The 19,036-nt window shown below is 40.7% G+C and overlaps 1 protein-coding gene across 1 annotated transcript in view; it reads right to left on the bottom strand.

Annotated features, from left to right (window-relative positions):
- Window positions 1-11,556: 11,556 nt before the first annotated feature.
- Window positions 11,557-19,036, bottom strand: part of FZD6 (frizzled class receptor 6) — a 41,981-nt gene continuing 34,501 nt past the window's right edge. Inside the window, exons 3-6 of the mRNA XM_047089040.1 lie at window positions 15,418-16,435; window positions 14,289-14,437; window positions 12,719-13,147; window positions 11,557-11,725 (exon numbers count right to left, since the gene is read on the bottom strand). Coding sequence (XP_046944996.1) covers window positions 11,557-11,725; window positions 12,719-13,147; window positions 14,289-14,437; window positions 15,418-16,435 — 1,765 coding nt within the window. The remainder of the gene's footprint in view (window positions 11,726-12,718; window positions 13,148-14,288; window positions 14,438-15,417; window positions 16,436-19,036) is intronic.

Consider the following 19,036-nt stretch of genomic DNA (forward strand, 5'->3'; position numbering starts at 1 on the left):
ATTTATAGAGACTTAAGTTTCAGTTTGAAATGATGCTTCAATTAATATCATTGAAAAATAGGCTCAATGCTAATTCCTATCTGAATTTATCTTATTTGAATATTGAGTTCCTTGCTCATTGTCTGACCACCCCAGGAATATAAGCTCTGTGAATACCTTGTCCCTTGTTCCCAATTATATCCTTAGCACCTGGGACAGTACCTGACAGATAATATCAGTTGTTGTTATCACTGGGAGCATATTGATATTTCTAGATCCTTTCCATGATCTGAGGGCAACCCAGAAATAAGGTGGCCACTTCTGGCCGTCTCCCTACATAGTCGCCTGGCTTAGCCAGTAACAACTCCTTCCCACCTACGCAGTGCCCTTGTGGAGATTCTGTTTCTCTAAAATCTTGAAATATTCACAGTTTGAAAATTAGGAACCCATTCAGATCTCAGAAATTCCACTGCCAAGAGGCTCCTTTCCTCTTGGCAACTCATCTGACTGTATGAGGTCGGTGGGGAGCAAGGACACATTCCATCACTCATAACCCTTGACCCCTTTGCTCTTGGTAGGATCCGATAGCTAATTTACCACCCATCTGTATATCTTCTTTGGTGAGGTGTCTGTTAAGGTTTTTTGCCCATTTTTTAGCTTGGGTTGTCTGTCTTTTTGTTGTTGAGTTTTAAGAGCTCTTTGTAGATTTTGGATAACAATCCTTTATCAGAAGTATTTTTGCAAATATTGTTTCCCAAACTGTGGCTTGTTTTTTAATACTCTTGATAGTGTTTTTCACAGAACAGAAGTTTTTAATTTTAATCAAGTCCAGCTCATCAATTGTTTCTTTCATGGATCGTGCCTTTGGTGTTGTATCTAAAAAGTCATCACCAAACCCACGGTCATCCAGGTTTTCTCCAATGTTAAAACTCCTAGGATTTTTGTAGTTTTGTGTTTTATATTTAGGTCTAGGATCCATTTTGAGTTACTTTTTGTGAAGGGTCTAAGGTCTTGTGTAGACTCATTTTTTTTTTTTTTGCATGTAAATGTCCAGTTGTTCCAGCATTTGTTGGAGTGAGTTTTTTCAATCTTTATTTCTTTCCCAACCAACTGTGATTAGAAACACAGAACTGAGAAGAAAGCATAACCTATCCTTTTCCATTTGATTTATCAATAGATTTACCAAAAATCTCTATGGCTTCTCTGGGTTGTTCCTCATTGAGTTTTACCTCCCCTGAGTTTTGAGACTGTATGTCAAATTTTGTGTTTGAGGGTCCTGAATAAATGATACCTTGTTTAAAAGCAATTGAGAAGTTGACAAGAGTCAGGCAGGTGAAAACAACAACCCTACTTTTGTTCATGTTAAGCTTGTACCTAGTGCCTTATTATGAGTCAAATGGGCTTGCTTGGGCTCCTGGCCTTCTAACCCTACCGAGTTTAGACCTTAAAAGAGACCACCTAAGGGAAAACAGCTTCCACCTACTACCCTCCCAAACACGCACATTTGATATTGATTTTAAAACCTAGAATGCTGGGGCACCCAGGTTACTTAGTCGGTTGAGCAACCAACTCTTGGTTTCAGCTCAGGTCATGATCTCATGGTTCGTGGGTTCGGGCCCCACATCAGGCTTTGTGCTGACAGTGGGGAGCCTGCTTGGGATTCTCTCTCTCCTTCACTCTCTGCCCCTCCCCCATTCACTCTCACTCTCAAATAAATTTAAAAAATATTTAAAAATTAAAATAAAACCTAGAATGTTAAGCACACCCTTTAGTTTGCCTTAGTAGAAGGTCCTTAGAACCAGAAAATGTCCCTGTTTCCAAATCCCGAGCAATATGGAATAGGCATCTCAGTAAAATGTGAAAAGAAGTTTAAGGTTGTATTGTTGTCATGGGCCCTTGTTCTTTATACGAGACACATGATTTTAACTTGTTGTTATATCTCGAGTTCCACCCCATGAGGACCTTGCCTGCAGCCTGAAGTACAAACAGCTGACTTTATCAGCCTGCATCCCACAGGAAATGATGGCAGGGAGGGGGCGGGGGACGGCAACACATACTTCAACTCATAAGAGGAACACAATTCAATATGGACACCAGCTTCTTGTTCTGCAGAAACCGTAAAACTACCCAAAATACAGAAATAAAATAGCTCTCGGGAGTCACTGAGTTCAGGATCTATAGTGTGTATGTAATCTTGTCAAAATACAGCTCACATGTTCTTCTTGGCTGTATTCTAGAAGTGAGTGGTAGCAAGAAAGGAATCGCTCGGAAAGTTCCCGTCGTCTCCCAGGATACAGCTGGGCCTTATCTTTGGCTGATGCCCTCTTGATTAAAAATAACAAATCTCTGGCTTAAGTGTCACGTGGGTAGGAACGTTAGTTTTGCTCTGGGCAAACACTTTAAGAGAAAAAGTTGACTCGTGCTCTGGAGAGAAAGGACTAGGGCACTTCCTAAACTCAAGACCTAATCTTTTAGTAGTTTAGGCAGTAGGCAGGTACAGACAAGAGACGTATTCCCTTCACAGATCAGCCTAAGTTTGGAACTGCCCAGCCAGGAAGGAGCTGCTGATCCAAACTGGGTTGTTCCACAGACTACCTCATCGTGGCTGCAAGAACGGAGCCAATTACAAACAGCCAACATCCCTCTCCCATCCCTCAGTCCAGAACTCAGGAGGAACCTGGGCCAACGGCCTTGCTCTCAGGGGCGTGGGTGAACACACCGGGGGCGTCTCTAGAGAAGGACAAGGTCTAATTTCTGCTGAAAGCCACCAACTCCCTGGACTATCCCTGACCATCAGACCTCAGACTCTTGCCATCACTTTTGAAGTTGGTGAGTACAGAAGCAAACTGTAGTGATGAATTATCCACCGCCCTGGGCACTTAAAATGGTAGCGGTCTATTTGGGCTGGGGGAGGCGGAGGAGTGGTGGATGGCAAGAATTTGCTGTGGTGGTTTTTCTGCTGACTTCGGCCTTCCCTTGTGCCCCCCAATATCACATCTGGGGGGTGGGAAGTCCTCTGGCCTCTTCCATCTCCCAGTGCTGGGATCAAGTAAGCAGGCCGAGGCTTTATTCGTGGGGGTAGAGACTGGGGGGAAGGGACTCAGGCCAGAAAGTAGGCACACAGGTTCTCAAAACACACGGGGGACTGCCCGCTGGGGAGAAAGTGGTTTGGGGGATACAGAGAAGCCCAGCAGGGAGGAACCAAAGGAAGTTTGAAGTAGACGAACTGGCGGCCTTCGTGGGTCTCACCGGAGCGGGCTGCCCCTCCCTGGACTGTGGGTGTGCAGCTCACGTTGGTGAGGCCCTGACTGCCTTCGGGCTCCGACCCCCTCAGGCAGATTGGCTGGACCTACTGCATCACCATTAGCTAGATTTGTGCTCAGTAAATGTTTTTTTAATTAAAAAAAGTTTATTTTTAGAAAGAGAGACTGGGGGCACCTGGGGTGCTCAGTTGAGCGTCCGACTCTTGATTTCGGCTCGAGTCTTGGTCTCACGGTTTCATGGGTTCGAGCCCTGTGTCGGGTTCTACGCTGACAGTGCAAAGCCTGCTGGGGATTCTCTCTCTTTCTACTCCTCCATTGCTCGCTATCCTCTGTCTCTCCCTCTCTCAAAAATTAATAAAAATAAAGACTTAAAAAAAAAGAGAGAGCTGGGGGAGGGGCAGATCACAAACCAGGGGATCATGACCCCAGCTGAAATCAAGAATCGGGCGCTTAACCAACGGAGCCACCCAGGTGCCCTCAGTAAATTTTCCTGAAAAAAAAATTAGTTTGTAATTATACGACATGATGTATTAATAGATTCTCTTTATAAAAATGTAAACATTACAGACCAGGCTCAAGTCTGCTCTGATCATCACCTGCAATGCTGATCCCTTGCCTAGAGCTGACTCATTTACAGCATTTTCTGGAGTCTTCTCTGATGTATTTACATATATGTGTATATGTGGCATTTATAGGGTTTTTCTGTGTGGTGGGGTTGTTTACACGCATGGTATCGTTATGCATTTAGATACATGTATATGTAACAGTAGAAAACCTAGGACTGCCCTGTGGGGTCTGGGTTATTTACATATATGGTATTATTCTGTAAGTATAGTTCTGAGACATCCTTTTTGGGCATAACAATGCCTTTAAAGGCTTCCATGTCCAGGCGTTTGGATTTCATTCCTTTTAACTGCTAATTCTTAACGTGTTCTTGCCTCTTACACACGCGGATTCATTCTCTTCCACATAGATTCATTCTCCTCCATCACTTTTTTTTTTTAATTTTTTTTTAACGTTTATTTATTTTTGAGACAGGGAGAGACAGCATGAATGGGGGAGGTCAGAGAGAGAGGGAGACACAGAATCCGAAACAGGCTCCAGGCTCTGAGCTGCCAGCACAGAGCCCGACACTGGGCTCGAACTCACGGACCGCAAGATCGTGACCTGGCTGAAGTCGGACGCTTCACCGACTGAGCCACCCAGGCGCCCCTCCTCCATCACTCTTTACACTTGCTCAGTAGCAAGAACAGGTTTTGTTTCGTTTTGAGAGAGAGGGCACACACACAAGCAGGGGAGGGGCAGAGAGGAAGAGCGGGGATCCCGAGGAGACGCCATGCTCAGCACGAAGCCCAGTGCAGGGCCCAACGTCACTACTGTGAGATCACGGCCTGAGCTGAAATCAAGAGCTGGATGCTTAACTGACCGAACCACCCAGGTGCCCTTAAGAACAGGTTTTTATGCTTTCCAGCTGTCTTCAAGGCGTCCTTCCAGGGTAGCCAGACTCTGCCCTGCCGCCCAAGTCCCCAAGGCTCCCTCCTCCCAGTTTTGGATGTGTCCCACACCCCTTTCCTGGTCTTTGCTTCATCAAGAAGGCAGTTGGACCTCTCAGGGTCTGCACGGTGGGCCTGGAGAGCCTTGCCCAGAGTCTGAGGACCAGTGACAAAGAGGCAGTGATGACTGTCAGTCGAGGAAACACAGTCCTCCTGTTTTGTTTTACTGTAGTTTTTATTTGCCCGCAGCCTGCCAGCAAGGTCAGCTCTAGAAACACAGCGGTCCATTCTCCTCCACTTGGAGCCTGTGCTAAAAGAGGTGCCTGAACGGGGCTGCGAGTGCCAGCAAGGGTTTTTGCCAGTGGTCAACTTTGTTTACCGCCTCTGGAGGTTTCTGTTTTATGCAAGTCTTCACGGGGACCACTGAACTGGCCATTTGGAAGGAATGAAACCGCTAGGGGAGCTTGTACTTTACTGCTGAAGTTCTCCAGATAACGTCTAAAATCTATGTATTCAAATTTCCATATTTCCTGGCAGTGAAACGAATTAGATCTTAGAATAGGCCCCCAAGAAAATAAACCCACAAACTAGCCAGTTTTACCTTAGTTAGCACCTTGGAAAATAAGATGAAGAAAATATTAAGATCTATTATTTTCTTTTGGGTTTAGGAACTTTTCTGAATCTGTTGATTTTGTGCCTCTTCTCTCGACATATTCTAAATGTAATTCATATGTAAATTTATACACATAGGTATTAACTGTCCAGTTTAATGGACTCTTTGCACTTAATGTCAAAACCTAGTATAAGTGAACCAGATAAGTAGGGAATATTTGTAATAATGATAACGTAAGTGAAGATGAACCACGGCACGAGTTTGGAGTAAATGATGTATCTGAAAAACTTCCTTTGAGATGTTTCTGTCAAAAACTTAAGTAGATTCTCTCTCCCTCACCCCTCCTTCTCTGGTGGACAATTAGAAAAACCCGTTCTTAGAAGTGTTTTCTGGTTGTCTCTTTTCTCCTTTTAGGGATGGAAAATAAAAGTCTCAGATTTGGCTGCTAAAATGTATGCATTTTAGCATCATATTTTCATTTCTAACTAGTATTTACCACTCCCGGTCCTTTCTCCTTTTCCTCTCATCCTACTTCCTTTCCTACAGCCCCCTCTTGCTCCCCTGCCCCTTGCAGTGTCCACAAGACTCCTAGGCCACTTTCCCCTACTACTGAGTCGCGGGTGCCAATGTCTTTGGAGAAGTTTGGATCAACCTTTTAATCTTTTCTCGTCTGCTCTCTTCATTGACGCGAGGCTACTAGGAGTTAATGAAAGGCTGATTCTTCTGCACATACCGATCACAGTGGCCACTGTTAAAAAACCTTGAGCATCTGGAACTTTAAGTCTTTGACTCCTGCTGGGGGCAGTGAGGTTTTAAAGATTATGCTTTCCATAAGTAACAGCAAGGCATCTGGGGGTTGTTAAAAATTCTATCTTTCCTTTCTTGAGAGTACCAGTCAGTGCCTGCCTTGGCAACATTAGAACTTTCCAGCAGTACCTGGAAGAGCCCACTAGCGGCATATTTCTGAGAAGTAAGGAAGCACTAAAACTGGGATTTTGATGATAGGTGGCAATTACAAGCTGTTTTTGGTCTAGTTTTTCGAGGAAAGTCTAGGAAAGATTCCTCCACTGCCATAAATAGCCTAGCAGACAGATCCCAATAGATGCACTGTCTTTCTGAAAGACAGCATTCCATAAAATCCTATTGAGGGTTTGTGGCTGATAGTCAAGGTGAAATGCTGCTTTCTCATGTCTTTTCTGCCGTTGAGGTTAGCTGCACATTGCCCGTGCCAATATGGTAACTGTAAGTACGAGTAAACTATGGAATTTAGGTCAATTTTCTCGGTCAAAAAACACCATGTAATTCGTGTTCGTATAAAACGAATATCACCGCTTCTGAAGCCACAGGCTCTTTTTGCATCACAGACGGGTCTCATGAAAAAGAGAAACTGCTGTTTTCTTTTGAATTAGATGATGGTCTTGAAGTTGGCTGTTAGAAAAGAATGATTAAAACGTTTAAGCTTACCGATTACAACTATGTTCATGGTTGGGAAGTCATTTAGAATGTAGGTAGGTACAGCTGTACATTTTTATCTTCAATCACTAGCGAATCAAATCTAGCAGTATATTAAATGCTACACCGTGATCCCTTTGGGTTATCCAAAGAATGAAATTATATCAGGAAATTTGTTTTACTACATTAGTTTTGTACCTGGAAACATCGCTGGCCAGGTACTGACTAAAGGTGTTTCTGCCGCCTCCCGGGCTCATGCTTTTTAGACTGTCTTTCTCAGCCTCCCTTGCAGGTCGGTGTGCATCCGTGCCTGAGTTCTGGCAAATGGAACGCAGCTGGAAATGATACGTGCCGCTTTCCGCTCTGATCCATAACAATTTTCTTGTGCAACCAGTTACTCTCTCTTCCTCCACCTACTGGCTGGGTGCAGACGGTCCTGCAAAGCATCTGCAGCCCTAACCGATGGCTGTGTCACAAGATGGAAGTGGTCGGTCCTTGAACAATCAGTTGGAAGGCTACCTCAAGAACATTTGTGCCTGTCACATGAATAACGGTTTAAAAAAGTTTTTTTAACATTTATTTTTTGAGAGCGAGCGAGAGAGACAGAGCACAAGCAGGGGAGGGGCAGACAGAGAGGGAGACGCAGGATCCGAAACAGGCTCCAGGCTCTGAGCTGTCAGCACAGAGCCCGACATGGGGTTCGAGCCCACAAACTGTGAGATCATGACCTGAGCCGAAGTCGGACACTTAAGTGAGCCACCCAGGCACCCCTGAATAACAGTTTCTTAAGCTACTAAGATTTTGAGGATTGTTTGTTACAGCAGTTAGCCTACCTTGGCTAACACCGACAGCAAAAAGCATTCAATAAAATTCAGCACCTACTGCTGATTTGAAAAAATTGTCAGAATAGGATTATTAACTCATTAAAAAAGATCTAACTTCTCTCAAATGCCAACATTGGTTTTTTAATTTTATTTATTTGGAGAGAGAGACAGTGGGGGAGGGGCAGAGAGAGAATGCCAAGCAGGCTCCATGCTGTCAACGCAGAGTCTGACACGGGGCGCAGACTCCCAGATAGTGAGATCGTGACCTGAACCGAAACCAAGAGGCGGACGCTTAACCGACTGAGCCACCCAGGTGCCCCAACCAACACTGTTCTTAATGATGAAATACTGTAGACATTTTCATTAAAATAAGACAAGGATGCCTGCTGCTACCACTATTAACAATAACAGGATCCCAGTTCAAGCTAATAGACGAGAAATAAAATTACCATTGAGATGAAAAGATCATCTACATTGAAAACCCAGGAAAAATCAACTACAAAATTTTTAGAGTGACTAAGATACTAATGGTCACCCATTACACAATCAATATTAAAAATTCATGTTTTTATATGATCTTTAAAAATTAAATTCTCTATCTGCAAATATACACAAAAGAATCATAAAACAGGAAGATCCTATTTTAAAATAGCAGATAGGGGCACCCAGATGGCTCAGTAGGCTAAGCATCCAACTCTTGATTTCAGCCCAAGTCGTGATCTCACGGTTCGTGAGATCAAGCCCTGCATTGGGCTCTGTGCTGACAGCATGGAGCCTGCTTGGGATTCTCTCTCCCTCTCTCTGCCTCTCTTTCCCTCTCTCTCTGCCCCTGTCTCTCTCTCTCTCTCTCTCACACACACACTTTCTCACACTCTCTCACTCTCACACTCTCTCACACATGCTCCCACACACACTTAAAGAACATTTCACTGAATTGAATGTAACTAAAGCCTGTGCTTCATTCAGATCCCCTTAGTTTTTATCTAAGATCCTTTTTCTTGGATATCACATTACATTCAGTCACCATGTCTCCTTAGGCATCTCTTGACCGTGACGGTTTCTGACTTTGTTTTTGACGATAGCTTTGAGTGCTCGTCAGGTATTTTGTAAAATGTCCATCTGCTGGGACTTGTTTGCTCTTCTCACGAGACTGAAGTTACGGGTTTAGGGGAGGAAGATCACAGAGGTCAGGTGCCATTTCCATCACGTTGTATGAAGGGTACCTACTCTCAACATGCCCGACTACGGATGTTGACTTCTGTTACGTGGCTGAGGTGTTTTGTCAAGTTTCTCTGTGAAAGTTAGTCTTCCCCAGCCCCATTTCCTGCTGTGTTCTTTGGAAGGAAGTCACTACGTGCTGCCCAGACTTAAGGAGGGGAGATTTATACTGCACCCCATGGATGGAGTATCTACATAAATCAGTTTGATAAGTACTTAGGAACATGATTCCTGGATCATATGATAAGACCAGTTTGGCTGTGTGGAGAAACTGTTTTCCAACGTGGCTGTACCATTTTGCATTCCCAGTATCAATGAATGAGAGTTCCTTGTCGCTCTGTATCCTTACCAAAAATTGATATTGTCAATTTTTTTCCAGCCATTCTAGTGGGTGTGTAATGGGGTCGTCTTCTTCCTTGCTGATACAATTTAGAGAGAAAGGGGGGAGGGGCAGAGAGAGAGAGAATCACAAGCAGGCCCTGTGCTGTCAGTGGGAACCATGAGATCATGACCTGAGCTGAAATCAAGAGTCAGACGCTCAGCTGACTGAGCCACCCAGGCTCCCCTCCTTACTGATATTTTTAAATTATATGAGATTAACAAATCCGTGCCTGGTAATTCTGGGGTAACTCTGGGTCTTCTTCTCTTGTCTGATGCCCGTGCCAATTCTTATTCATGTGTTGTTGTTGTACGCCTACTTATGTTTGATGACACGATGAATATTGTATTTGAAAAAGTATTTGTAGAGCACATAGAATGACGTTTCTTCCTCCAGGCAAGATTTCTATTTGCTTCTGCCTGGTGCCTGAGGGGACTGCTAATCCGGAACTACTTATTCTAAATCCAGGGCAATCTAGTCCACCCAGGTAACTTGAAGCAGGGCTGCTTTCCTTCACACTTACTTCTAGGAAATAGCCCGCTGAAGTCACAGTTCTAAATGCAGTGTGGAGTGCAGACACCCTTTCCCTTGGACCCCAGCGCGCTGGGGCTGGTAATAACCATCCAATCACTAAATGTTCCCTGGGTGAAAGAGGCTCCAATGGTTGGGGTTGGCAGTGTGACTCTCTTTCTTCTGCCACATCTTAGCCTGGCGACTCCTCACTCATTTTTTAAAATGTTTTAAGCATGATACTGTTTTATTCCCCACTGCCAGGAGTGAAAGCAGGGTCCTGGGTTCCCTTTGCTTTACCCCATCCTTCGGATCTCACACCGGCTTTAAAAGGTTATGGTAAATATGGCTGTATAATGTATATTCTGGAAAGAAATTGTAACAGATGAAAAGTAGTCCTGTCTTCTCTTCCAGTTTAAAAAAAAAAAAGCTTCCAAGTTATTAATCATGGGGCCACTGATCGGAAAAATTCTACCACTTTCAGGGTCAGGATCACTACAACTAATCACACAATACTCCATAATCTCTCACACAAAGAAAATTTTATTGCTGGAAAGACATACAATGTTTTTGTATACAAAGTTCAAAAATGTGGAAAAGTTAATATTTACATTTTCCATACAGTACATGATAATCTTTTTATGCTTTAATAGAATGCTAAATAGAAAAAACCCAGAAGCATCAGAAAACCTTAAGGTATAACACTTAATTGAAAACAAAAATTAGGAAAAATATTTAATATTTTAAAGTATGTAATATAAAATACATTTTGCTTATCAGGACTACATTTTTTCCCCCATTTGATTGGCACTAATATTGCTAAACACACTTTTAAATGTTCGGCAAAATCCTATGTAAGTGCAGAAATGACATCTACGTAATGTCTGAGAAAGATACTGTATAAACTTTAGTATTCTAAAAGTTAAAGAAGTTAAAAAAAGTATAAGCAACTGTAAATGGTCATAAATACACAATCTTGAGTGGGCATAAAACTTTTTTTTTTTAAAGAAAATCAATTGCACTTGGCTTAAATTCTAAAAGAGTAACATTTCATCTAATCCTTTAGAACATGTTGTTTAAAACTGTAGAAGGATCAGTGAGCAGCATAACATAATCAACGGTGGATGTCAAGCACCTTGTTTTAGAGGCACAGCAGAGCTATGAAATTCCTAGAGCAAGACTCTGTAAAATTCACACAGGGAAGATAAGGTGGAATAAGCGAACTTTGAAAGGTGAATTCCCATGACAACACCTTCTGGTGTGTCAAATATTTTTTATACTGTAAAAGAATACTATTTTTCAATTTTCTTAGAAACTCAGTGTAAAGGCTACCAAAGCAGCGTTAAAGTATCGAATAACATAAAAATATTTGAATAGCTGTTCCAGGATTTCTAAGAAAAGTTCAAATACATATAAACTTATTTTCAAATATATAAAAAAGATACAAAGATAAGTTTTAAATACTTCAGCAAAGAAATATCTTGATTTCATACCATAAAAGTAAAATAGCATATAGTACATCTTAAAATACTTTTAGCAAGAGGAGATCTTCATAAATAGAAAAAGAAGATTCCTCTAACTCCCTCCTCCCACACAACTTAAAAAAATATTATTAACCTGCCCATTTCCGCTTTCTGGGTATATTGCCATCGTTAACCTCTGTGCGAAACAAATCCCCTAATTCTCGGAATCCATCGTTTCCAGTGTAACAGTAGGCAAGGCAGCTGTCAGTGCAAGAGAACAGAAGAGTGGTGTTGATACGACAGCGTGCTGTCTGCTCCAGTGTCACATGAATCCACTTCTCAGCGATGGGATCGCCTGTTTTTCAAGTTTCGGAGTGACCGCCAGCGGCCTGCTCTTTTCCACCTCCCGAAGCTGAGTGAACGAGCAGGGACGTGGAGCCTTTCAGGCTGCCTGGCTCCGCAGAACCTGGGACCTGCAAGCCGCTGCTCTGCACCGGGCCGGTCTCGGGGACATCACTTTTTGGAGTCATCCTAGGTAAAAAGACGAAAGCTGACACACAGACCAGAGCACAACTGTGATGCCCGATGTCCTTACAGCTGCTACCCACTTTCCACGAGTTTTATTCCCAACCGGTATCCACCTTGATCAGAGGACAGTTAACTACAACTCTGTGTGTGTACTCTAACACCTCAAAACACGTCTACTTCATTTTCAGGTACAATTTTCGCCAACTTCAGAAACTGCATTAAGGACCACCCGGGCACGGGCTGGACATGGCGTATCGTGGGGAATACAACTCATAAGACAGGATCCTGCTCTCCGTTTAGCAATATTTTCCTCATTTCCCACCATGGGTGAGATGTTGTGTAATTCCAACACAAAGATGAACTGGACCTCAGCTCTGCCTTCGAGGAATTTACAAATCGAGTGGAGTTTTAAAGGCACATGTCTATTTCCAGCATGCAAAAGCTGTCACAGGAACACAAAGAAGGCACATTTGGTCTAGTTTGGGAGGGTGAGGTAAGAAACCTGGAGACCTAAAAGTACTTAGCTGTCAGCATTCTGGCTAATTTGATATTTACCTGTGTTTGGATCACCAGTGACCGTTTGGAAAAATTCATTAAAGATAATGTCAACGTGCTTTCATGTCCAGAAAATAAAAAACCTTTTATAATCATCTTCACATAAAATGACAAATGCCTTTTAGTACTATCATACAGTACTAATTAAAACTTAATAGCCTGTATTTCAGAAGGATCGTAAACACTTACCTACATATACATGCGATCCTTAACAATTTACCACAGAAATGAACATTGCTACTTGAACAACATTCACGAAGGCTCTTTTCAAAGCTGAGAATTAAAGTATCAAACAGCACGTTTATAGGCCGAAGCCAAACTTCCTTGGATGAAGTGTATGGACGCACCATCTTCTTTCCAGATGCACTATGCTTTAATAAAAACATATATAATGCAGTATTCAAAATAGTCCTGATTCAAGATCGCAAAATCAAAGCTCACCTTCCTTCACTCCTCGTACTTTCGGATACACTGATCTTATCATTCCCTTTGCCTGCCCGGCCTTTCCCGTCAGCCTGTTCTCCACAGAGTTTGGAGCTGGATGCTGCTGGGGAGGCAGGATCCCCACAGTCCTGTTCTCTTGATCTGGGGGTGCTCGCTCCATCTGCTCTCACCTCCCTCACTGATGTTTCCGGGGAGGTTTGTATTTCTGTCAAAGTTTCTTGTCCTAAGTAATCGTGGTCCGTGATCGCTACTGCGGAAGTGCCGTGATTGGCCGTGGCACCTGTGCTCGTTCCCATGGATTTGGAAATGACCTTCAGCTTGTGTGAACTTGGTTTGTAGTGCTTCTTTTTGTGTTTAACTTTAGAATTGTGCTTTAAGAAGAACTCACACGACTCCTGTAGTACTCTTCGACTTTCACTGATTGGACTGAGAGAAACCAAGGAGAGGGTTGAGTTGCTAAGTGTTACATAGTAGAAACCAAAAAGCGTATCCTATCTTGTGCCAAAAAACCTTAATCGGTCAAGTTAAGAATTCTAAATGATTTATACTTGTAAAATCTGGGATTATAAATACTAGGAGATAGAAGTAGATTGTCATGAAGTGAACTCTTTTGTGCATACATTGTTAGTTGCCTTTGTCAGCATAAATAGATTGGCAAGGAATTAGGCAAAATCAAAGGATGAGGGCCAGGAAACTTAAAGCGGCATAAAGTAGGAGACTATCTGTGTATCACATATAAATACATCGAATATAAAAGTAAACCAGAGGAGAAAGGACGTAGAATATAATTAATGGTCGTTAAATTCAATGATTTGCTTTCTAACAATAAAGCTAGCAAGTTATAATGAAGTGAGTGTGAGTATATAAATACAGGATAGATGTGTCATAACCATGCAAAAAAATTAAGTCCAGTTAAATGCAATTTGCAGACTTCAAAACTTAGAAAAGAGCTATAGTTCTGAAAATTTTACCACAAAAAAAGTTTATTAATCAAACCAATGGGGAACAGTTTAAAAAACTCTGTAGTACATTGTTGACAGGAGAGAGTGTACATTGTATATAACTAAAACGAACTCATAAATGTGAGTCTACTATCCTGTTATACTATGTAAGTTTAAAATTTTACCATCTTGAGGCAAATAAGTGACATTTTAAGGCCATACTGTGTATAATAAAATTTAAAAGTAGTAAATAATGATCATATAATATATTTGAATCGTACTTTATAGATTTCCTTACATATATTTGATCCCACTTAGCCTTTTATCACTGATTTTAAAAAATTAAAATGCTGCACCCAAAATAATCCAGTGATAGCAGTTATAACATTAAATATAAGCCAGGGAAAGAAAATGCACAGTTTACACATCTCTCATACTTCAACAGAATACTACAGGCCAAAGACTATTAATAACGAGTGCCAAAATAAAGTAGAGCTCTCCACGAAAAAGATTTCCAAACTTGAAACAACAGTTGATATAATGAAACGCCAGTACGATGAGGACTTGAATAGTCCCTTGGTATTTGTTCTACTTAAAACAACTTAGATAATTCAATAGGTTCTTACTCTCTCTTGCGATTTCGTCTAAAAAACCCTGCCCACTCCGTGCATGTCTTTTTGCTTCCAACCCAGAAGACCGCAGAGATGCCAACAATTAATGTCATCAGATATTTTATCATAAATAAAGCCAATTCTGGTCGAGTTTCTGTTTTGGCCTACAAAAAAGTGAATAATAAAAATGTCAGTGATACATTCAGAGTGGAGAGCAGTCTATATAGTCAATGTAAAACTTGAACAAAATATAAATCTTCGGTCTGTTTTAGTATAGAACATTTGACATAGCATAATATAATGAATAGTGCTACTTTAAGTATAATACATTCTTCACTGAAGTTCTGAATATAGAACTTTCATCTGGGCATCAAAATATATAGCTAGAAAGGCAAAAAACACCTAAATATATTTAGGAAGAATATCCGAAATCTTGGTTTGATTTCCCAGCATTTTCCACCTCTATAGCAGCCTCTTATAATTGTCAAAATATTTGGCTTTAAGTATTTATCTACTTTCTTTTATTATAGTCTACCAAAAAACTATACTTAAACCATCGGAACAACATACTATTATAGAGTATGCATTGTTGATGTTTGTTATAAAAATTTGGTTGGTTGGAGTGAAATAAGTATCCGTATAATACAGTAAAATAAGTTCTGTTTTTGTAAGCGTATACTAAACAAAAAATGATACGATAATATGATCAAATTAAATATACCCAAATATAACATGATCATATACCCAAATATAATATGATCAAATTAAATATACCCAAATAAGGTTCCCACCACTGAAGAATGAAAAGCAACTCCCAAATCGGAAGTTATTTTTTTCCCTGTGACAGACTCGTTCTTCTGTTTCTGTTCCTCATTATTATTAATCTGCCTTTGCAACCAAATTTACTTTTTAGAAGAGTAGCTAGAGGAGGCACTTTACTACTGTAAACAAAGCCTACACTTGAGGAAAGAACTCTTGAGACACTGACCCCAGTTTCAACTGATGCACAGGGAATCATCCCCTCTGTCTACTGGATTTTCTTATCTGAAATCTAATGTCATGTTCATGATTAGTTCGAGTGTATTTCCAGGGAACATTCTCTATGTTAAAATTAAACAGTGAACTAATACAAATGCTCTCTTACCTGGTAAGGACACGGGATGTGGTACTGACGACAGTGGTCAGAGACCCAAGTTATCTCCCAGGTCATCCTGTTCACTTGCTCATAGACATAACATCCGAGAAGTGTCACTAATGGTACAAGATACAGGCCACTAAAGACTCCAATTCGAATCATAAATTTCTTTAGTTTCTCTTGGTTCCGGCCATCATGTTGTATAACTTGTCGCACATGATTTAAGGAAATAATGCCAGCTAAAAGAAGAGACAGCCCAACAAACACACAAAAGCACAATGGCAAGAGCACAAAGTAGCGAGAAGCATCCAGGTCATACAGGCCGACAAAGCAAACGCCACTAATGTTGTCTCCTTCAACTTTGTTCATAGCAAGAAGCATAACAGTCAGAAAACCTGGTATTCCCCACGCAACAGCATGAAACCACACGGCTTTCTGTTCAATGGCTTCACAACTCCATTTTCTTCCTGCAGCTAAGAACCAAGTGATGGTAAGTATCACCCACCACACGGTGCCAGCCATTGTGAAAAAATACAAAAACATAAAAAGAACAGTGCAAGCCTTATTCTGAGATCCTAGAACTACTGTGTCACCGAGTTCTAGCTTCTCATCTGCCTTATTGCAGGCTGTGCGATTGCCTAGCAAGAATCCTATGAAGTACATCAGAGAGACAATGCTGTAACAGACAGAGTAATAGATAATTGGTCTCTCTGGGTATCTGAATCTTTTAACATCAATTAAGAAAGTAAGGAATGTGAACAGGGTTGCACAAAGACAAAATATTGAAACTATTCCGATAAAACTTTTTGCGAACTCTAGCTCATCACTTTTAAAATACATGTTAGGGCACGGAGGTGCACACTGGTCAATTCCCAGAAACTTATAGCCTTGTCCCCCAGAAGTCTTAAGATGCCTGGGACACCAAAATCCAATGTCTCTTTGGACTTGCTCTGTTTTCTTCTGAGGACCAAGAAACTGTGTGTGTGGATCAAAAGTTACAGGAACAGTCTCATCACAGTATTGCAATCTGTAAAAATCATAAAAATTAAATATATAGGGTCAACATTTTGACCGATTCACTATTTTAATGTATGCTTTCCAACTATAAAATATTTCCTCATGCATTCATAATTGATGGGAAGACACACAACCTGAATAGATCATAGGTTAGAGCTTTGACGTTAACTAAAAACTTGTGGTTGTTAGTGAGGCCCCAGTGCACTCACATATACTTAATACAAGGCATGTGAACATTAAAATTCCCTTACTCAAAAAACAATTTTTATTTTTTAAACTTTATTTTAAAGGAAGCTCTACACCCAAGGTTGGGCGTGAACTCACAACCTAAGAGCTGCATACTCCACCAACTGAGCCAGGCAGGTGCCTCTAACTAGTAATTTTTAAGTAATTTCTGCTTCTAAGACTAAATATTTAAGAAAGCATTTATCCTAAAAACAAGGAATTTATCTTAATTAGCAGCCTCAAGACAGAAAAGTGCTGGGGCACCTGGGTAGCTCAGTCGGTTAAGTGTCCAACTCTGGGTGTTGGCTCAGGACATGATGTGACGATTTGTGAGTTTGAGCCCATGTTAGGTTCTGCACCGACAGCATGGAGCCTGCTTGGGGTTCTCTCTCCCCCTCTCTTTCTGCCCCTTTCCTGCTTGTGCGTACTCTCTTTCTCAAATAACCTTAAAAAAAAAAAGTGCTGGCTTGTCTGTGTACGGCATTTGGAGTATAAGTCTTGGGGAAAGTCACTTTTTTTTAGTGCCTACAGGTAAAGTAGATCAGCCATAGAACTTAAGGGGATGGCAGCTAAAACTGGCTGAAACGAGCTCCTTCTGTTTCCAGGACTGACAGGGTAGAGTTCTCTCACATCACCGTTTTGTTTCAGTTTGGCTGTTTTTGTTTTTTTAATGTTTGTTTATTTTTGAGAGAGAGACAGAGTGCAAGTGGGGTACGGGCAGAGAGACAGAGGGAGACACAGAATCTGAAGCAGGCTCTAGGCTCTGAGCTGTCAGCACAGAGCCTGATGTGGGGCTTGCTTAACCAGCTGAGCCACCCAGGCACCCGGCTGTTTTTTTTTTTTTTTTTTTTTTAATTGAAGTATAGCTGACATACAATATTATGAGTTGCAGATGTATAACCCAGTGATTCGACATTTGTATACATTGAGAAATGGTCACCACAATAAGTCTAGTTACCATCTGTCACCTTATAAAGTTAACACAATGTTACTACATTCCCCATGCTGTACATTCTATCCCCATGACATGTTTATTTTCTAACTGGACGTTTGTACTCCTTGCCTCCCTTGTTTATGGGCAGACCAGAGTGATACACAGGTATATTTCTATTTTGTGTAACACTTTATCACTCAGTAGAGTATCTACACACCAGTATTAATTGGGAGGATCTATATGGTTTAAAACTGAGTGGGAGTTTTTAACAAGGAAACAATTTATGTATTTTATTTTACTTTTTAAAAGATTTTAAGTAATCTCTATACCCAACGTGGGGCTTGAATTCACAACCCCAAGATCAAGAGTTGTGCACTCCACTGGCTGAGCCAGTGTTAAACAAGAAAACATTTAAAATACTCTTTAGATAAAAGTAGAAAATAATAATATGTATGCCCATAAAAAGAACACATATATCTACCAGCATTTCAAAACTTATTATGTCAATTTTGCTTTATATCTTTTAAAATAAAACAATATAACATTAGAGATCGGGTGGGACCCCTTTCTGGTCCTATTCTTTCTTCCCAGAAATACTCATCACCACAAATTCAGTTTTCATTCTCTTTATGAATTTAAAAAAATTTTTTACTATGTTATTTTCTAACCATAATGTTACATAGTATTATTTGGCAGGTTTGAATTTTGTATAAATGATATCATGCTGTATATATCCTACCTTAGCATCCTTTTTTTTACTGAACACTGTAATTTTTGGATTTATCTGTGTTTACAGATATGGATCAACCATTAATTTTGTCAACTGTATCGTAGTTTAATGTGTAAGTATGCCACAGTTTACATTTATTACACATTCTTCTACAATGGACTTTCATTTTTTCCATTTTTTAAAAAATTAGGAATAATGTGGTAATCAATATTCTTGTGTATGATTCCTTGTTTCTGTAAACGTTTCTATAGAAGGGACCACCTACAGTGTAAGGTATGAACATCCTCAACTTTGTATTATCAAGTGTTCTTAAAAACAATTATGCATCTACTGGAAGTATATGACTTCCACAAAGGTTCTATACTTTATTCTACAGATAAAGAAACAAAAATTTGGACACAGCTTCCTCCCCAGCTTTATAATGCCAAGTCTCATTGTATCCATAGAATATTTCAAATTAATGATCCCCCAATGTCTACAGAATAAGAGACCAAAGTAATTAATGAAGGTCAATGAGTAAAAAGGTCACTGAATTGATAATAAGTTCATTCCCTCCCAGTTTGGGTCAAAGGCACCATTACATGTTCTCATACAACTGTGTACTTCTCTATGGTTATAATTTTATACTTATTACTGTAATTATTTGATTATCTGTTCCTTCCACCCCAAAGTTCCCACTGTAAGTCTGTTTTTGCTCACCACTGTGTCCAAAACACTTATCA

This window comes from Lynx rufus, unplaced genomic scaffold (genome assembly GCF_022079265.1).
Source record: "Lynx rufus isolate CCGP_SWC_20201006 ecotype Redwood Valley unplaced genomic scaffold, mLynRuf1.p SCAF_26, whole genome shotgun sequence".
In the NCBI taxonomy this organism is placed as follows: Eukaryota; Metazoa; Chordata; class Mammalia; order Carnivora; family Felidae; genus Lynx; species Lynx rufus.